This window comes from Hemitrygon akajei, chromosome 6 (genome assembly GCF_048418815.1).
Source record: "Hemitrygon akajei chromosome 6, sHemAka1.3, whole genome shotgun sequence".
NCBI lineage: Eukaryota > Metazoa > Chordata > Chondrichthyes > Myliobatiformes > Dasyatidae > Hemitrygon > Hemitrygon akajei.
In genome coordinates this window covers 110,416,283-110,439,883 of record NC_133129.1, presented here as the reverse complement: position 1 = coordinate 110,439,883, position 23,601 = coordinate 110,416,283, and the positions used below count along the sequence as shown (strand labels likewise).

General features: G+C 44.2%; 1 protein-coding gene across 1 annotated transcript in view; it reads left to right on the top strand.

Annotated features, from left to right (window-relative positions):
* The window catches only part of LOC140729830 (uncharacterized), a 167,914-nt gene that overhangs the window by 90,147 nt on the left and 54,166 nt on the right, over nt 1-23,601 (top strand). Inside the window, exons 30-32 of the mRNA XM_073050043.1 lie at nt 715-16,554; nt 17,192-17,403; nt 22,114-22,288. Coding sequence (XP_072906144.1) covers nt 715-16,554; nt 17,192-17,403; nt 22,114-22,288 — 16,227 coding nt within the window. The remainder of the gene's footprint in view (nt 1-714; nt 16,555-17,191; nt 17,404-22,113; nt 22,289-23,601) is intronic.

Here is a 23,601-nt window from a genome sequence, read left to right as displayed (position 1 = left end):
CATGGATACAACTATGCACAAATCCAATGAAAGGAAAAGAATGGATAAAAAGCTCATGAGGTAATATAAACTCACATTTAGCAACTCAAGACTGCATTTTAAAGAATGTTTCTTACATAATGTTACAGAGGGTGGTGAACCAGTCATTTCCCTAACCGCATTGTCTTAACCCAAGGTATCAAATCACTTCTAAAACAAGCACAATTTGTTGGTGAATAGAGATTTGCAGTGAGAGAAAAACAGAGAAATATGGCACATAAACACTGACCATCAACAATCTATTCCCACTAATCCAATAATCATGCCATTTTATTCTCACAGCAACCCATCAAGGACATCCTTAATTCAACACATCACATACAAAATGGCCAGTTAACCTGCACACACACACACAGATGGGATGAGGGAAGAGACCAGAAAAACCAAAGTAACATCATACATGAGGAGAACATGTAATGTCCACATGGAAAGCACCTGACATTAGGATTGAACCTGGGTCAGTGGAGCTGTGAGGCAGAGGCTCAACCTGTTACATGACTGCTACATTTCACAGCAGACTGAAAGCAAAGTTTATTACTATTTCATTGTTAAAATTCTGCATTTATAAGGGTAGCGCATGTAAATTAGACAAAAAAATTGAAGATGAAAAATAAAATTTCAAGGGCAACACAAAGGTACATTGTTTAAAAGAAAATATCCTTTCACTCCCCACAGCTACTTGTGTGATAGTGGAAGAATGCGAATGGAGCAACTGGATAAGTGTCAGCAGTCCCTCACATGGATATGGGCAAGGTGATTTTGAAACCTATGATGAAATCAGGAAGCATGGCCATCAGATCTGTGAGGCTCCGAGCAGGATAGAGTGCAGAGCTATACATGCACCAGATGTGGATCTTGAGGAGTTGGAACAAAAAGTGCAATGTAATGTATCACTCGGGCTCATCTGCAGAAATGAAGATCAAGACTTCATGAAAAAGTGCTACGATTATGAAATACAGGTACAATGTTGTGACTACATATGTCAGACTCCAACAACAGCACCGGAACCAACGACAACAATATCAGAAACATCACATTCTCCCAGCCCAACACCTACAAAAGCAGATACATCTGTGCCTACATACACACCCACAATCACAACAGCACCGATATCAGGAACATCATCAAGTACCACACCTGAAGTCAATACAATATGCACAACTGAAGTAACAGACACCAAAGAAACTACAACTATTACGCAAACCACAAAAGTTACACACACACAATTGCTGTCCACAGGTACAACATCTCAAAAAACACACACAGTATCCACAACATCAGAAGCAACAACAGCTGCTACGACAACATTAGAGACTCCAACACCTTCAGAGGGCACACCAACAGGAATTAAACCTCCACACTCCACCACATCCACAAGCACATTGACTCCTACAACAACAATAGAACAATCCAGCACAGCATCCTCTGTCATCTCAACTGAATCAACGACTACACACACTGTGGTTTCCACAACAAGTACAACAGCTACATCTACACCCACGGCCACACCCATGATATCCACAACACCAGCCAATGAAACTGCAACACCATCGAGACCCACAACTGAAATCACAACAATCTGTACAACTGAACTAACAGAAACTACAGAAACTACAGCCACAACCACTTCTACCGGAGTTACACACATACCAGACTTCTCCACAAGCAAACCGTCCGAAACATTAACTACTGTTTCAACAGCCACTCTGCCAACTCAGACTGTGACCACAATAGTCCACACGTCCACTCCATCTGGAAGTACAACTAGAGAAACGTCTTCTCCACAATTTAGCACTTCCACAAGCAAAACAAAATCACCAGGGGTACCATCAACCACATCGCCTCCTGCTACCTCCACTGAATCAACAACTGCACGTACCGTGGTTTCCACAACTACTACAACTGGTACATCTACACCCACAGGCAAAAGTAGTACACCGACAACACCCATCTCACCAACACCAACATCCACCACTCCTGAAACAAGTACAACATGCACAACTGAAGTAACAGAAACTGCAGGAATTACAACAACCACAAAGTCTACAACAGTTACACACACTCCAGAAGAGTCCACAAGCACACCATCCCAAAGAGTAACAACCATATCCACCACCTCAGCACCACCAAATACTGGTAGCACAACATTGCACGTGTCCACTCCCTCAGAGGGCACAACAACAGGAATTAAACCTTCACACTCCACCACATCCAGAAGCACATTGACTCCTACAACAACAATAGAACAATCCAGCACAGCATCCTCTGTCATCACAACTGAATCAACGACTGCACACACTGTGGTTTCCACAACAAGTACAACAGCTACATCTACACCCACACCCACACCCATGATATCCACAACACCAGCCAAGGAAACTGCAACACCATCGAGACCCACAACTGAAATCACAACAATCTGTACAACTGAACTAACAGAAACTACAGAAACTACAGCCACAACCACTTCTACCGGAGTTACACACATACCAGACTTCTCCACAAGCACACCGTCCGAAACATTAACTACTGTTTCAACAGCCACTCTGCCAACTCAGACTGTGACCACAATAGTCCACACGTCCACTCCATCTGGAAGTACAACTAGAGAAACGTCTTCTCCACAATTTAGCACTTCCACAAGCAAAACAAAATCACCAGGGGTACCATCAACCACAACGCCTCCTGCTACCTCCACTGAATCAACAACTGCACGTACCGTGGTTTCCACAACTACTACAACTGGTACATCTACACCCACAGGCGAACATAGTACACCCATCTCACCAACCACACCATCCACCACTCCTGAAACAAGTACAACATGCACAACTGAAGTAACAGAAACTGCAGGAATTACAACAACCACAAAGTCTACAACAGTTACACACACTCCAGAAGAGCCCACAAGCACACCATCCCAAAGAGTAACAACCATATCCACCACCTCAGCACCACCAAATACTGGTAGCACAACATTGCACGTGTCCACTCCCTCAGAGGGCACAACAACAGGAATTAAACCTTCACCCTCCACCACATCCACAAGCACATTGACTCCTTCAACAACAATAGAACAATCCAGCACAGCATCCTCTGTCATCACAACTGAATCAACGACTACACACACTGTGGTTTCCACAACAAGTACAACAGCTACATCTACACCCACGACCACACCCATGATATCCACAACACCAGCCAAGGAAACTGCAACACCATCGAGACCCACAACTGAAATCACAACAATCTGTACAACTGAACTAACAGAACCTACAGAAACTACAGCCACAACCACTTCTACCGGAGTTACACACATACCAGACTTCTCCACAAGCACACCGTCCGAAACATTAACTACTGTTTCAACAGCCACTCTGCCAACTCAGACTGTGACCACAATAGTCCACACGTCCACTCCATCTGGAATTACAACTAGAGAAATGTCTTCTCCACAATTTAGCACTTCCACAAGCAAAACAAAATCACCAGGGGTACCATCAACCACAACGCCTCCTGCTACCTCCACTGAATCAACAACTGCACGTACCGTGGTATCCACAACTACTACAACTGGTACATCTACACCCACAGGCGAACATAGTACACCCATCTCACCAACCACACCATCCACCACTCCTGAAACAAGTACAACATGCACAACTGAAGTAACAGAAACTGCAGGAATTACAACAACCACAAAGTCTACAACAGTTACACACACTCCAGAAGAGCCCACAAGCACACCATCCCAAAGAGTAACAACCATATCCACCACCTCAGCACCACCAAATACTGGTAGCACAACATTGCACGGGTCCACTCCCTCAGAGGGCACAACAACGGGAATTAAACCTTCACACTCCACCACATCCACAAGCACATTGACTCCTTCAACAACAATAGAACAATCCAGCACAGCATCCTCTGTCATCACAACTGAATCAACGACTGCACACACTGTGGTTTCCACAACAAGTACAACAGCTACATCTACACCCACGGCCACACCCATGATATCCACAACACCAGCCAAGGAAACTGCAACACCATCGAGACCCACAACTGAAATCACAACAATCTGTACAACTGAACTAACAGAAACTACAGAAACTACAGCCACAACCACTTCTACTGGAGTTACACACATACCAGACTTCTCCACAAGCACACCGTCCGAAACATTAACTACTGTTTCAACAGCCACTCTGCCAACTCAGACTGTGACCACAATAGTCCACACGTCCACTCCATCTGGAAGTACAACTAGAGAAACGTCTTCTCCACAATTTAGCACTTCCACAAGCAAAACAAAATCACCAGGGGTACCATCAACCACAACGCCTCCTGCTACCTCCACTGAATCAACAACTGCACGTACCGTGGTTTCCACAACTACTACAACTGGTACATCTACACCCACAGGCAAAAGTAGTACACCGACAACACCCATCTCACCAACACCACCATCCACCACTCCTGAAACAAGTACAACATGCACAACTGAAGTAACAGAAACTGCAGGAATTACAACAACCACAAAGTCTACAACAGTTACACACACTCCAGAAGAGCCCACAAGCACACCATCCCAAAGAGTAACAACCATATCCACCACCTCAGCACCACCAAATACTGGTAGCACAACATTGCACGTGTCCACTCCCTCAGAGGGCACAACAACAGGAATTAAACCTTCACCCTCCACCACATCCACAAGCACATTGACTCCTTCAACAACAATAGAACATTCCAGCACAGCATCCTCTGTCATCACAACTGAATCAACGACTGCACACACTGTGGTTTCCACAACAAGTACAACAGCTACATCTACACCCACACCCACACCCATGATATCCACAACACCAGCCAATGAAACTGCAACACCATCGAGACCCACAACTGAAATCACAACAATCTGTACAACTGAACTAACAGAAACTACAGAAACTACAGCCACAACCACTTCTACTGGAGTTACACACATACCAGACTTCTCCACAAGCACACCGTCCGAAACATTAACTACTGTTTCAACAGCCACTCTGCCAACTCAGACTGTGACCACAATAGTCCACACGTCCACTCCATCCGGAAGTACAACTAGAGAAACGTCTTCTCCACAATTTAGCACTTCCACAAGCAAAACAAAATCACCAGGGGTACCATCAACCACAATGCCTCCTGCTACCTCCACTGAATCAACAACTGCACGTACCGTGGTTTCCACAACTACTACAACTGGTACATCTACACCCACAGGCAAAAGTAGTACACCGACAACACCCATCTCACCAACACCACCATCCACCACTCCTGAAACAAGTACAACATGCACAACTGAAGTAACAGAAACTGCAGGAATTACAACAACCACAAAGTCTACAACAGTTACACACACTCCAGAAGAGCCCACAAGCACACCATCCCAAAGAGTAACAACCATATCCACCACCTCAGCACCACCAAATACTGGTAGCACAACATTGCACGTGTCCACTCCCTCAGAGGGCACAACAACAGGAATTAAACCTTCACACTCCACCATATCCACAAGCACATTGACTCCTTCAACAACAATAGAACATTCCAGCACAGCATCCTCTGTCATCACAACTGAATCAACGACTGCACACACTGAGGTTTCCACAACAAGTACAACAGCTACATCTACACCCACGACCACACCCATGATATCCACAACACCAGCAAAGGAAACTGCAACACCATCGAGACCCACAACTGAAATCACAACAATCTGTACAACTGAACTAACAGAACCTACAGAAACTACAGCCACAACCACTTCTACCGGAGTTACACACATACCAGACTTCTCCACAAGCACACCGTCTGAAACATTAACTACTGTTTCAACAGCCACTCTGCCAACTCAGACTGTGACCACAATAGTCCACACGTCCACTCCATCAGGAAGTACAACTAGAGAAACGTCTTCTCCACAATTTAGCACTTCCACAAGCAGAACAAAATCACCAGGGGTACCATCAACCACATCGCCTCCTGCTACCTCCACTGAATCAACAACTGCACGTACCGTGGTTTCCACAACTACTACAACTGGTACATCTACACCCACAAGCGAACATAGTCCACCAACAACACCCATCTCACCAACAGCACCATCCACCACTCCTGAAACAAGTACAACATGCACAACTGAAGTAACAGAAACTGCAGAAATTACAACAACCACAAAGTCTACAACAGTTACACACACGCCAGTAGAGCCCACAAGCACACCATCCCAAAGAGTAACAACCATATCCTCCACCTCAGCACCACCAAATACTGGTAGCACAACATTGCACTTGTCCACTCCCTCAGAGGGCACAACAACAGGAATTAAACCTTCACTCTCCACCACATCCACAAGCACATTGACTCCTTCAACAACAATAGAACAATCCAGCACAGCATCCTCTGTCATCACAACTGAATCAACGACAGCACACACTGTGGTTTCCACAACAAGTACAACAGCTACATCTACACCCACACCCACACCCATGATATCCACAACACCAGCCAATGAAACTGCAACACCATCGAGACCCACAACTGAAATCACAACAATCTGTACAACTGAACTAACAGAACCTACAGAAACTACAGCCACAACCACTTCTACCGGAGTTACACACATACCAGACTTCTCCACAAGCACACCGTCTGAAACATTAACTACTGTTTCAACAGCCACTCTGCCAACTCAGACTGTGACCACAATAGTCCACACGTCCACTCCATCAGGAAGTACAACTAGAGAAACGTCTTCTCCACAATTTAGCACTTCCACAAGCAGAACAAAATCACCAGGGGTATCATCAACCACATCGCCTCCTGCTACCTCCACTGAATCAACAACTGCACGTACCGTGGTTTCCACAACTACTACAACTGGTACATCTACACCCACAAGCGAACATAGTCCACCAACAACACCCATCTCACCAACAGCACCATCCACCACTCCTGAAACAAGTACAACATGCACAACTGAAGTAACAGAAACTGCAGAAATTACAACAACCACAAAGTCTACAACAGTTACACACACGCCAGTAGAGCCCACAAGCACACCATCCCAAAGAGTAACAACCATATCCTCCACCTCAGCACCACCAAATACTGGTAGCACAACATTGCACTTGTCCACTCCCTCAGAGGGCACAACAACAGGAATTAAACCTTCACTCTCCACCACATCCACAAGCACATTGACTCCTTCAACAACAATAGAACAATCCAGCACAGCATCCTCTGTCATCACAACTGAATCAACGACAGCACACACTGTGGTTTCCACAACAAGTACAACAGCTACATCTACACCCACACCCACACCCATGATATCCACAACACCAGCCAATGAAACTGCAACACCATCGAGACCCACAACTGAAATCACAACAATCTGTACAACTGAACTAACAGAAACTACAGAAACTACAGCCACAACCACTTCTACTGGAGTTACACACATAACAGACTTCTCCACAAGCACACCGTCCGAAACATTAACTACTGTTTCAACAGCCACTCTGCCAACTCAGACTGTGACCACAATAGTCCACACGTCCACTCCATCCGGAAGTACAACTAGAGAAACGTCTTCTCCACAATTTAGCACTTCCACAAGCAAAACAAAATCACCAGGGGTACCATCAACCACAATGCCTCCTGCTACCTCCACTGAATCAACAACTGCACGTACCGTGGTTTCCACAACTACTACAACTGGTACATCTACACCCACAGGCAAAAGTAGTACACCGACAACACCCATCTCACCAACACCACCATCCACCACTCCTGAAACAAGTACAACATGCACAACTGAAGTAACAGAAACTGCAGGAATTACAACAACCACAAAGTCTACAACAGTTATACACACTCCAGAAGAGCCCACAAGCACACCATCCCAAAGAGTAACAACCATATCCACCACCTCAGCACCACCAAATACTGGTAGCACAACATTGCACGTGTCCACTCCCTCAGAGGGCACAACAACAGGAATTAAACCTTCACCCTCCACCACATCCACAAGCACATTGACTCCTTCAACAACAATAGAACAATCCAGCACAGCATCCTCTGTCATCACAACTGAATCAACGACTGCACACACTGTGGTTTCCACAACAAGTACAACAGCTACATCTACACCCACACCCACACCCATGATATCCACAACACCAGCCAATGAAACTGCAACACCATCGAGACCCACAACTGAAATCACAACAATCTGTACAACTGAACTAACAGAACCTACAGAAACTACAGCCACAACCACTTCTACCGGAGTTACACACATACCAGACTTCTCCACAAGCACACCGTCCGAAACATTAACTACTGTTTCAACAGCCACTCTGCCAACTCAGACTGTGACCACAATAGTCCACACGTCCACTCCATCAGGAAGTACAACTAGAGAAACGTCTTCTCCACAATTTAGCACTTCCACAAGCAGAACAAAATCACCAGGGGTACCATCAACCACATCGCCTCCTGCTACCTCCACTGAATCAACAACTGCACGTACCGTGGTTTCCACAACTACTACAACTGGTACATCTACACCCACAAGCGAACATAGTCCACCAACAACACCCATCTCACCAACAGCACCATCCACCACTCCTGAAACAAGTACAACATGCACAACTGAAGTAACAGAAACTGCAGATATTACAACAACCACAAAGTCTACAACAGTTACACACACGCCAGTAGAGCCCACAAGCACACCATCCCAAAGAGTAACAACCATATCCTCCACCTCAGCACCACCAAATACTGGTAGCACAACATTGCACTTGTCCACTCCCTCAGAGGGCACAACAACAGGAATTAAACCTTCACTCTCCACCACATCCACAAGCACATTGACTCCTTCAACAACAATAGAACAATCCAGCACAGCATCCTCTGTCATCACAACTGAATCAACGACAGCACACACTGTGGTTTCCACAACAAGTACAACAGCTACATCTACACCCACACCCACACCCATGATATCCACAACACCAGCCAATGAAACTGCAACACCATCGAGACCCACAACTGAAATCACAACAATCTGTACAACTGAACTAACAGAAACTACAGAAACTACAGCCACAACCACTTCTACTGGAGTTACACACATAACAGACTTCTCCACAAGCACACCGTCCGAAACATTAACTACTGTTTCAACAGCCACTCTGCCAACTCAGACTGTGACCACAATAGTCCACACGTCCACTCCATCCGGAAGTACAACTAGAGAAACGTCTTCTCCACAATTTAGCACTTCCACAAGCAAAACAAAATCACCAGGGGTACCATCAACCACAATGCCTCCTGCTACCTCCACTGAATCAACAACTGCACGTACCGTGGTTTCCACAACTACTACAACTGGTACATCTACACCCACAGGCAAAAGTAGTACACCGACAACACCCATCTCACCAACACCACCATCCACCACTCCTGAAACAAGTACAACATGCACAACTGAAGTAACAGAAACTGCAGGAATTACAACAACCACAAAGTCTACAACAGTTATACACACTCCAGAAGAGCCCACAAGCACACCATCCCAAAGAGTAACAACCATATCCACCACCTCAGCACCACCAAATACTGGTAGCACAACATTGCACGTGTCCACTCCCTCAGAGGGCACAACAACAGGAATTAAACCTTCACACTCCACCATATCCACAAGCACATTGACTCCTTCAACAACAATAGAACATTCCAGCACAGCATCCTCTGTCATCACAACTGAATCAATGACTGCACACACTGAGGTTTCCACAACAAGTACAACAGCTACATCTACACCCACGACCACACCCATGATATCCACAACACCAGCAAAGGAAACTGCAACACCATCGAGACCCACAACTGAAATCACAACAATCTGTACAACTGAACTAACAGAACCTTCAGAAACTACAGCCACAACCACTTCTACCGGAGTTACACACATACCAGACTTCTCCACAAGCACACCGTCCGAAACATTAACTACTGTTTCAACAGCCACTCTGCCAACTCAGACTGTGACCACAATAGTCCACACGTCCACTCCATCTGGAAGTACAACTAGAGAAACGCCTTCTCCACAATTTAGCACTTCCACAAGCAAAACAAAATCACCAGGGGTACCATCAACCACATCGCCTCCTGCTACCTCCACTGAATCAACAACTGCACGTACCGTGGTTTCCACAACTACTACAACTGGTACATCTACACCCACAAGCGAACATAGTCCACCAACAACACCCATCTCACCAACACCACCATCCACCACTCCTGAAACAAGTACAACATGCACAACTGAAGTAACAGAAACCGCAGGAATTACAACAACCACAAAGTCTACAACAGTTACATACACTCCAGAAGAGTCCACAAGCACACCATCCCAAAGAGTAACAACCATATCCACCACCTCTGCACCACCAGATACTGGTAGCACAACATTGCACGTGTCCACTCCCTCAGAGGGCACAACAACAGGAATTAAACCTTCACACTCCATCACATCCACAAGCACGTTGACTCCTTCAACAACAATAGAACAATCCAGCACAGCATCCTCTGTCATCACAACTGAATCAACGACTGCACACACTGTGGTTTCCACAACAAGTACAACAGCTACATCTACACCCACACCCACACCCATGATATCCACAACACCAGCCAATGAAACTGCAACACCATCGAGACCCACAACTGAAATCACAACAATCTGTACAACTGAACTAACAGAAACTACAGAAACTACAGCCACAACCACTTCTACCGGAGTTACACACATACCAGACTTCTCCACAAGCACACCGTCCGAAACATTAACTACTGTTTCAACAGCCACTCTGCCAACTCAGACTGTGACCACAATAGTCCACACGTCCACTCCATCTGGAAGTACAACTAGAGAAATGTCTTCTCCACAATTTAGCACTTCCACAAGCAAAACAAAATCACCAGGGGTACCATCAACCACATCGCCTCCTGCTACCTCCACTGAATCAACAACTGCACGTACCGTGGTTTCCACAACTACTACAACTGGTACATCTACACCCACAAGCGAACATAGTCCACCAACAACACCCATCTCACCAACAGCACCATCCACCACTCCTGAAACAAGTACAACATGCACAACTGAAGTAACAGAAACTGCAGAAATTACAACAACCACAAAGTCTACAACAGTTACACGCACGCCAGTAGAGCCCACAAGCACACCATCCCAAAGAGTAACAACCATATCCACCACCTCAGCACCACCAAATACTGGTAGCACAACATTGCACTTGTCCACTCCCTCAGAGGGCACAACAACAGGAATTAAACCTTCACTCTCCACCACATCCACAAACACATTGACTCCTTCAACAACAATAGAACAATCCAGCACAGCATCCTCTGTCATCACAACTGAATCAACGACTGCACACACTGTGGTTTCCACAACAAGTACAACAGCTACATCTACACCCACACCCACATCCATGATATCCACAACACCAGCCAATGAAACTGCAACACCATTGAGACCCACAACTGAAATCACAACAATCTGTACAACTGAACTAACAGAAACTACAGCCACAACCACTTCTACCGGAGTTACACACATACCAGACATCTCCACAAGCACACCGTCCGAAACATTAACAACTGTTTCAACAGACACTCTGCCAACTCAGACTGTGACCACAATAGTCCACACGTCCACTCCATCCGGAAGTACAACTAGAGAAATGTCTTCTCCACAATTTCCCACTTCCACAAGCAAAACAAAATCACCAGGGGTACCATCAACCACAACGCCTCCTGCTACCTCCACTGAATCAACAACTGCACGTACCGTGGTTTCCACAACTACTACAACTGGTACATCTACACCCACAAGCGAACATAGTCCACCAACAACACCCATCTCACCAACAGCACCATCCACCACTCCTGAAACAAGTACAACATGCACAACTGAAGTAACAGAAACTGCAGAAATTCCAACAACCACAAAGTCTACAACAGTTACACACACGCCAGTAGAGCCCACAAGCACACCATCCCAAAGAGTAACAACCATATCCACCACCTCAGCACCACCAAATACTGGTAGCACAACATTGCACGTGTCCACTCCCTCAGAGGGCACAACAACAGGAATTAAACCTTCACTCTCCACCACATCCACAAGCACATTGACTCCTTCAACAACAATAGAACAATCCAGCACAGCATCCTCTGTCATCACAACTGAATCAACGACTGCACACACTGTGGTTTCCACAACAAGTACAACAGCTACATCTACACCCACACCCACACCCATGATATCCACAACACCAGCCAATGAAACTGCAACACCATCGAGACCCACAACTGAAATCACAACAATCTGTACAACTGAACTAACAGAAACTACAGAAACTACAGCCACAACCACTTCTACCGGAGTTACACACATACCAGACTTCTCCACAAGCACACCGTCCGAAACATTAACTACTGTTTCAACAGCCACTCTGCCAACTCAGACTGTGACCACAATAGTCCACACGTCCACTCCATCCGGAAGTACAACTACAGAAATGTCTTCTCCACAATTTCCCACTTCCACAAGCAAAACAAAATCACCAGGGGTACCATCAACCACATCGCCTCCTGCTACCTCCACTGAATCAACAACTGCACGTACCGTGGTTTCCACAACTACTACAACTGGTACATCTACACCCACAAGCGAACATAGTCCACCAACAACACCCATCTCACCAACAGCACCATCCACCACTCCTCAAACAAGTACAACATGCACAACTGAAGTAACAGAAACTGCAGAAATTCCAACAACCACAAAGTCTACAACAGTTACACACACGCCAGTAGAGCCCACAAGCACACCATCCCAAAGAGTAACAACCATATCCACCACCTCAGCACCACCAAATACTGGTAGCACAACATTGCACTTGTCCACTCCCTCAGAGGGCACAACAACAGGAATTAAACCTTCACACTCCATCACATCCACAAGCACGTTGACTCCTTCAACAACAATAGAACATTCCAGCACAGCATCCTCTGTCATCACAACTGAATCAACGACTGCACACACTGTGGTTTCCACAACAAGTACAACAGCTACATCTACACCCACACCCACACCCATGATATCCACAACACCAGCCAATGAAACTGCAACACCATCGAGACCCACAACTGAAATCACAACAATCTGTACAACTGAACTAACAGAAACTACAGCCACAACCACTTCTACCGGAGTTACACACATACCAGACTTCTCCACAAGCACACCGTCCGAAACATTAACTACTGTTTCAACAGCCACTCTGCCAACTCAGACTGTGACCACAATAGTCCACACGTCCACTCCATCCGGAAGTACAACTAGAGAAATGTCTTCTCCACAATTTCCCACTTCCACAAGCAAAACAAAATCACCAGGGGTACCATCAACCACAACGCCTCCTGCTACCTCCACTGAATCAACAACTGCACGTACCGTGGTTTCCACAACTACTACAACTGGTACATCTACACCCACAGGCGAACATAGTACACCGACAACACCCATCTCACAAACACCACCATCCACCACTCCTGAAACAAGTACAACATGCACAACTGAAGTAACAGAAACTGCAGAAATTACAACAACCACAAAGTCTACAACAGTTACACACACGCCAGTAGAGCCCACAAGCACACCATCCCAAAGAGTAACAACCATATCCACCACCTCAGCACCACCAAATACTGGTAGCACAACATTGCACTTGTCCACTCCCTCAGAGGGCACAACAACAGGAATTAAACCTCCAGACTCCACCACATCCACAAGCACATTGACTCCTTCAACAACAATAGAACATTCCAGCACAGCATCCTCTGTCATCTCAACTGAATCAACGACTACACACACTGTGGTTTCCACAACAAGTACAACAGCTACATCTACACCCACACCCACACCCATGATATCCACAACACCAGTCAATGAAACTGCAACACCATCGAGACCCACAACTGAAATCACAACAATCTGTACAACTGAACTAACAGAAACTACAGAAACTACAGCCACAACCACTTCTACCGGAGTTACACACATACCAGACTTCTCCACAAGCACACCGTCCGAAACATTAACTACTGTTTCAACAGCCACTCTGCCAACTCAGACTGTGACCACAATAGTCCACACGTCCACTCCATCTGGAAGTACAACTAGAGAAATGTCTTCTCCACAATTTCCCACTTCCACAAGCAAAACAAAATCACCAGGGGTACCATCAACCACAACGCCTCCTGCTACCTCCACTGAATCAACAACTGCACGTACCGTGGTTTCCACAACTACTACAACTGGTACATCTACACCCACAAGCGAACATCGTCCACCAACAACACCCATCTCACCAACAGCACCATCCACCACTCCTGAAACAAGTACAACATGCACAACTGAAGTAACAGAAACTGCAGAAATTCCAACAACCACAAAGTCTACAACAGTTACACACACGCCAGTAGAGCCCACAAGCACACCATCCCAAAGAGTAACAACCATATCCACCACCTCAGCACCACCAAATACTGGTAGCACAACATTGCACGTGTCCACTCCCTCAGAGGGCACAACAACAGGAATTAAACCTTCACTCTCCACCACATCCACAAGCACATTGACTCCTTCAACAACAATAGAACAATCCAGCACAGCATCCTCTGTCATCACAACTGAATCAACGACTGCACACACTGTGGTTTCCACAACAAGTACAACAGCTACATCTACACCCACACCCACACCCATGATATCCACAACACCAGCCAATGAAACTGCAACACCATCGAGACCCACAACTGAAATCACAACAATCTGTACAACTGAACTAACAGAAACTACAGAAACTACATCCACAACCACTTCTACCGGAGTTACACACATACCAGACTTCTCCACAAGCACACCGTCCGAAACATTAACTACTGTTTCAACAGCCACTCTGCCAACTCAGACTGTGACCACAATAGTCCACACGTCCACTCCATCTGGAAGTACAACTAGAGAAACGTCTTCTCCACAATTTAGCACTTCCACAAGCAAAACAAAATCACCAGGGGTACCATCAACCACATCGCCTCCTGCTACCTCCACTAAATCAACAACTGCACGTACCGTGGTTTCCACAACTACTACAACTGGTACATCTACACCCACAAGCGAACATAGTCCACCAACAACACCCATCTCACCAACAGCACCATCCACCACTCCTGAAACAAGTACAACATGCACAACTGAAGTAACAGAAACTGCAGAAATTACAACAACCACAAAGTCTACAACAGTTACACACACGCCAGTAGAGCCCACAAGCACACCATCCCAAAGAGTAACAACCATATCCACCACCTCAGCACCACCAAATACTGGTAGCACAACATTGCACTTGTCCACTCCCTCAGAGGGCACAACAACAGGAATTAAACCTTCACTCTCCACCACATCCACAAACACATTGACTCCTTCAACAACAATAGAACAATCCAGCACAGCATCCTCTGTCATCACAACTGAATCAACGACTGCACACACTGTGGTTTCCACAACAAGTACAACAGCTACATCTACACCCACACCCACACCCATGATATCCACAACACCAGTCAATGCTACAAGTACTGAATCTGTAAGTACCACTGGATTGATCACTGAACCTCCAAGTACTACAGTCTGCACCACTGAACTAACAGAGACTACTGAAACAGCAATGCCCTCTGTTTCTCTCAGCAGCACACAATTTTCTACAAGATCAGCAGGTACATTTCCTTATACTTCAACTGCAAATCCTGCTGTAACTGCAACCACACCCTCCACATCATCAACTTCCATAACTTTCTCAACTTTGCCTTCCATATCCCTTTCCTCACTTTCAACTAATTCCAGAACGACACTTTCTTCTTCACTACCTACATCATCGGCATTTTCTCTTCCCTCGTCTTCTGTCACTACCACAACACAACTTTCTCCCTCAACATCAACTACCACCATTTCACCTTCAACAGGTCTGAACAACACTACCACACCTGCATCCACAAGTAGTACAGTAGCCACCACTCACAGTGGCATCACAGAATCTGCCACAATGACTTCAACTTCTGGCAAAGTCACTAGTAATCATTCTACCTTGTCACCTGCCACCTGGAGCATGACCACTGCTGTCACCATTCGACTCTCATCTCCTGGATCAACAACTACCCTGTCTGGAACGACGATCAAGATGCCCTCAACTGTTTCATCTCCATTTACTGGTTCCATGGAGTATTCTACCCTTGCTCCAACTATCAGTTTTTCATCTGCCAACACCGAGTGTTTCTGTGCTGTGAATGGAACAGTGTATCCCCAAGGTAAACTACCTGCTTTTATTTCATGAGATCATGTATTTAAAAATCTTTTTAAAAATTTTCATCATCTTTTTTTCTGAATGCCTTTCCAAGAAACCAGATTTGCCAATGTATTTTGTGGTGGTGGAGGTAGATCGCTTGTCAGGGTGGGGGTGTCAGTTGTCTGCCCTGCTATTGTAAGTACAGTATATTGCAACTTCAGTTACACTTTCCAGTGCAACCTGTAGAAGTCAGTGAACTGCTCGAAAACTTTGGATATTTCCCAAATGTCATAAAATATCACACTGTCATAAAATGTGCAAGCAGAAGTTTAATGATATTCCAAGCCACCATTATCATATAATAAACTCTCTAACCATTACGAAGCTCATTTTCATTTATGTTTAGGTGTCCTCTTATAAAAGTTAAAATAATCCATGTTTTAGATTAACTGTTTTGTTTATTTTTGTATATTTATGATATATCAATTTGTGCTCTAACTTTATATTATATACCAACATTTAAGTAATTATTTTGCTCTATATAATATTCAGTGGGTAACTAAAAAGCAGTATGTTTTGTTTTCTAACTTGTTTCCTCTCTTCAGTCTTCAGTATCAATTGTAATTTTTGAAGTCATTCAACTATTGTTTACATTTTAGGTGCAATTATATATAACTACACAGATAATGCTGGATTTTGCATTTATGCAATATGTAATGAAACCTGTAACATTGAAAAACATATCTGGCCTTGTGGAAGCACAATGCCTCCTTTCACAAGTGTACCTACAAGCAATATCAGCCATCCAACAAAGCCAACTGAACGGACCACAAAACCTGTAGGGTGCCCAGACTTAAATCCTCCAAGAGATGTAAGTGCACATTAGATTAAAAATTCACATTTTGGGGGAAAAGTCTATTACAGATTTATGAAAACTTAGTTGACACAGCTGAATGGAAATCCAATTCTTTATATTTTGCATACTTGCTAACTAGATATATTCTGTCAATGCCATACTACTGTTAATTTTGTTGTTACGTATTTTTCACTCTATAACATCAAAGCAATTATTCCACGAAGTATTTAACATAGCTGATCTGTCACAAAGTTGGGTGGGTTACTTCCAAAACAATAAATCGGAGTATCTCTGGATACCCTACATTTACAGTGGAGTTATTAATTCTTCTGAATGGGCTAATTGTTGGAATATTATTGGAGTATTAAAACCTAATTTGAAAAAGAATGTCTGAGCACTTTTCCTTTCAATGCCTTAAAGAATATCCTGAGTAATGTGGCGTTGATAATTAGAAGACATTTGCAGTGAAAAATCCCTCTCTACCAGAATATTTGGCACTGATATTATATTTTAGAGTCATGTTTAGACCATAATTAGAGCATTGGATGATTGATAGGAGGCAATGTGTGGGTATAAAAGGAACCTTTCCTGGTTGGCTGCCAGTGACTATTTGTTTTTATGCTATATATCAATGATTTAGATAATTGAATAGCTGGCTTTGTTACCAAGTTTGCGAATGATACGAAGATTGGTGCTGGGGTGGGTGGTGTTCAGGAAACGGGTAGGCTGCAGAAGAACTTAGACAGATTAGGAGAATGGGCAAAAAAGTGGCAAATGAAATACAATGTTAGAAAATGCATGGTCATGCACTTAGGTAGTAGAAATAAATACACCGACTATTTTCTAAACGGGAAGAAAATCCAAAAATCTGAGCTGCAAATCTGGGAGTCCTTGTGTAGAACACCCTAAAGGTTAACTTGCAGGTTGAGTTGGTGGTGAGGAATGCAAATGCAGTGTTAGCATTCATTTCAAGAGGTCTAGAATACAAGAGTAGGGATGAGATGCTGAGGCTTTTAGGGCACTGGTGAGGCCTCACCTTGAGTATTGTGAACAGTTTGGGCTCCTCATCTAAGAAAAGATGTGCTGGCATTGGAGAGGGTTCAGTGGAGGTTCACAAGAATGATTCCAGGAATGAAAGTTTATGAAAGGAATGAGGAACATTTGATAGCTCTGGGCTTGTACTTACCGGAATTTAGAAAGATGGGGGGGGGGGGGGGGATCTCATTGAAACCTTTTGAATGCTGAAAGGCCTAGACAGCGTAAATGTGGAAGGTATGTTTCCCATGGTAGGACGAGGGCACAGCCTAAGGATAGAGGGGAATCCACTTGAAACAGTGATACGGAGAAATTTCTTTAGCCAGAGGGGGGTGAATTTGTGAATTTGTTACCACTGGCAGCTGTGGCGGCCAGGTTGCTGGGTGTATTTAAGGCAGAGATTGATGGGTTCTTGATCGGATGTGGCATCAATGGTTATGAGAAGAAGGCCGGGGAGTGGGGCTAAGGAAGAGAAAAAAGGATCAACCATGTCTGAATGGCATAATAGATTTGATGGGCCAAATGACCTAATTCTGCTCCCATGTCTTATGGCCTTACGATCTTATGTTGTAGGGCAGACAAGAGCTCTTTGAACCTGTATGTAAAAGAGCTTGTGTCTGTGCCATACAACTATTTACCATCTACATTGGAGCATAGAATATTGAACAGCACAGCAGAGAAACAGGCTGATCATCACCACCCCGGCATTCCCTCTGTAAAAAATACTTGCTCCACACCTCCTCTTTGAATATTCCCCTTCACAAATTAAATGTATTAAAATGTTTCAATGCTGGGAAAGACATACATGCTCATACTCTATCTATGCTGCACATCATTTTATAAACTTCTCAGGTCTCCCTTCAGCCTCCACCACTTCAGAGAAAATAACACTAGCTTGTCCAAACCTCTCCTCATAGTCCATGCTCTCTAATCCAGGGAACATCCTGTTAAACCACTTCTGTACCCTCTCCAAAGACCTAATATAATGGGGAAAGCAGAGTGGCACATAAATGCTCTAGATGAGGCTCCACGAGAATTGTGCAAAGCTGCAATATATTTTTCTGTCTCCAGCACATTGCTTTGACTAAGACAAGAATGCGTTACTAAGATCCAGGTAGACACCATCCACAGTTCTACGTTCAGCAATCAACTTTGCCACTTCTTTAAAAAACTCAATTAGTTTATGAAAATATTGCCTGCCCTGCACAAAGACAGCCCATAATCAGATCTTTTTTTCAATTGCCTACAAATCCTGTCACCAAGAAACTTCTCCAATATTTTACCTACCACTAACTTGAGATTCACTGATCTATATTTTCCAGTATTATCCCTGTCTTCCTTCATGAAGAAAGGAACAACATTAGCTACACTTTAGTCACTCCAGGTCTTGCCTGTGGCTGGAAGTGTGGTCAAAGATCTTAGTTAATGCTCCAGTAATCTCAACTTTTATCTCACTGAATAACCAGGATACACCATATCAGGCTATGGGATTTGTCCACCTTAACCATATTCAAGAGACCCAACAGCACCTCTTTGTTTATCTCAATATGAACTAGCATGTTAGCATGCTCCACACTGATCTCACCTTCTTCTACATTCTTTCTTTTCATGAATACCATTACAAAGTGCTCATTCACTCACATCCTCTGCCTCCAACCACTTGTTCCGTCCTTTATTTTTGAGTTGTCGACCCTCATCCCTAGTTATTCTCTGGCTCATGATGTATGCATTGAATGCCTTGAGATTCTCTTTAATTCTACTTGCTAAGGTCACTTCATTGCCCCTCCTGGCTCACCCAGTTGCCCTCTTAAGCTTTTTTCTAGCTTCTTTATAATCTTCAGACGAATTTTAGCTTCCTAAATGTTATATATATTTCCTTTCTCTTTTTGCCTAAATTCATAACCTCCCCCAACATCCAAGGCTCCCTTACCTTGCCATCCTCATCCCCCCTTCTTACTAGAACATGCTTGTCCTTCATATTGTGCAGTTGTTCTTCAAACATTCCTCCACATATCAGATATAGAATTGCCCAAAAGAAGGTGTTCCCAATGAACTCTATTGGAGTCCTGTCTAATAATTTCATTATATAATCCCATTTGCCCACATTAGGACCACATCCTTCTATGCTTTGTCTAGTTAAGCAGCGTCCACATACCTTTTAGGCATAGTAATTGTATCTGATTCCATTAACTCCTCTGGTAGCATATTTCAAATATCAACCATTCTCCATTTCCCTTTAAAATTTCTTCTTCTCACTTTAAAACAAAATCTTTTTGCTTTTGATGCCCCTACCTTGGGGTATAGATAAGCAAAACCTATCCTATTTATATTTCTCATGAATGAACTTTATCAGGTCATCCATCAGCTTCCTCCGCTTCAGGAAAAACAAGCTCAGCTCACTCAAATCTCTATAATGCAAGTCCTCCAATCCGGGCAACATTCTTTCCTGGGACTGCAGAATTTGAGTAACAATGAGAGACTAGATAGGCTAGGGATTTCTTTACTGGAGGTAGAAGGCTATGAGATGACCTATTACAGGTTTATAAAATCATGAGGTGCAAAGATAATGTAAAAAGCCACAGACTTTTCCCCAGCATAGGAGAGCCCAAAACTAGAGGACACATTTTAAGGTGAAAGAGAAAAGATTTATAGTGGACCTCAGGGTCAACTTTTTCACACTGAGCATGATGGGGATATAGAACAAATTGCCAGAGGAAGTGACACAGACAGGTACAACTATAGATTTAAAAGACATTTCAACGGTCTAGAGATAAGACCAAATACAGGCAAATAGGACTAACTCAGTTAGTTAACTTCTTGGCATGGATGAATTAAGCTGAAGGGCCTGTTCACATGCTCTTTCTTGGTAAATCTCCTCTACAGTTTATCCAGCTCAATCACATCCTTCCTTTAGTGCAGTCAATACTTCAAATTTGGCTGAACCTCTCTAGGTCTAAACTTGCAAATTAATATACTAACTTCTATGTTCCATGCTCCAACCTTATGATGACAAGCATGCCTTACATCTTCTTTACCTTCCAATCTACCTATATTGCCATTTTCAGGAAGCAATGAACTTGGACCCCTAGTCTCATGGTATCCTATCTCTTCCTGTATAAGGCTTTGTTCTATATATCATTTTGCAATTGTTGGGCTTGTCTTGCACCTGTCAACACTCCATCCAACTTTCTAACTGATCTTTATCGAGTTACAGCCTCAGACAACTTTCCTGACTATCCACAGCACTGCCATTTTTGTGTCATCTTCAAAATTACTAATCACACTTCCTATATTCACATCCGTCATTAAAATACGTTGCAAATGACAAGGGTCCCACCGCTGATCCCTACGATACACTAGTCACAAATTTTCAATATTCAGCACTCACTGCTGTTCTTCTTAATAAAGAAGAACAGTCTTCCAGCGCCACACTTGTAGCTGAGAAAGATAGAAAAATCTCTTTTAGAGCCTAAGCAATTTTCCAATAGTATACTGCCGTAGATCCTATCGGGCCCTGAAGATTTATCCACCCCTCTGCATTCTAGGACATCTTCTAATTAGCAATCCTAAAGAAATAATGATGCTCAGCTGGAAAAAGGGAGAATTCACAATAAAGAGAAGTTTACTAGCAATAGGTATTATTGTGATTTCTGTTTTGAGAAATTTCTGAAATGATTCTTCTCTTTCCAGTACAATGAGACCTGGTTGAACTGTGATTGCATGACGGCAAGATGTATAGATAAAGATATAATTTCCTTAAAACCTGTGGTGTGTCCCACTGTTGAACCTATTGAATGTGCCAATGGTCGTCTACCTGTCAAAGTTTATGATGAATATCATTGTTGCTACCATTACGAATGTGACTGTAAGTATTTTCAAATCAGAACTGAGTGTATCTTATATGTTGATGTTAATTAATATAAAGGGCAGGAGCAGCTACTTTAGCCACTTGTAGGTACTCAAAGTTAAAACAGTATAGCTCAGGAACAGGCCCTCACCGTCACATCTGTGTTGACCAGGATGCCAATTTGAACTCAATATACACAAAATACTGGAAAAATTCATCAGGCCAGGCAGCATCTTTGGAAAAGTCAAAGATTCAGGCCAAGACCCTTCGTCAGGACTGGAAAGGAAGAGGAGAAGGCAGAGTAAGAAGGTGGGGGGAGTGGAAGAAGAAGCACAAGGTGGTAGGTGACAGGTGAATCTGGGAGAGGTGGAGAGGATAAAGTAAAGAGCTGAGAAGTTGATTGGTGAAGAGATACAGGGCTGGAGAGGGGGGAGGGGAGTCTAACAGAGGGGACACATGACCGTGGAAGAAAGGGAAGGGGGAGGAGCACCAGAAGGAGATAATGGGCTGGTAAGGGGATAAGGTGATGGAGGGAGGCAGGAATGGGGAATGGTGAAGGAAGGGGGGATCTGGGAAGGGGTGGAAATTACTGGAGGTTCAAGAATCGATGTTCATGCCATCAGGTTGGACGCTACCCAGATGGAATATAAGGTGTTGCTCCTCATCACGGCAGTAGTGGAGACCATGGACTGACATGTCAGATTGGGAATGGGAAGTAAAATTGAAATGGGTGGCCACTGGGAGATCCCGCTTTTGGTGGCGGACAGAGACTCAGTGAAGCAGTCTGCCAATCTACATCGGATCTCACCAATATACATGAGGCCACACCAGGAGCACTGGATACAGTAGATGGCCCCCAAAAGTAAAGTGTCGACTGTTTGGGGCCCTGAATGGTAGAGAGGAAGGTGGTGCAGGGGCAGGTGTGGCACTGGTCCCACTTGCAAGGGCAAGTACCAGGAGGGAAATCAATGGGGAGGGACGAATGGACAAGAGAGTCATAGGGAACGATCCCTGTGAAAAGTGAGGGGAGGGAAAGATGTGCTTGGTAGTGGAATCCCATTGGAGATGGCGGAAGATACAGAGTATTATGTGCTGGACACAAGGCTAGTGGATTGGTAGGTGAGGACGAGGAAACCTGTCCCTGGGTTGACAGCAAGAGGATGTGGTGAGGGCAGATGTGCGTGGTGTAAGTGATGTTGATGGTAGCAGAAGGAAAGCCCCTTTCTTTGAAGAAGACCATAAGACATATGAGCAGAATTAGGCCATTCAGCCCATCGAGTCTTCTCCAACATTCCATCATGGCTGATGTTGGATCCCACTCAATCCCACAC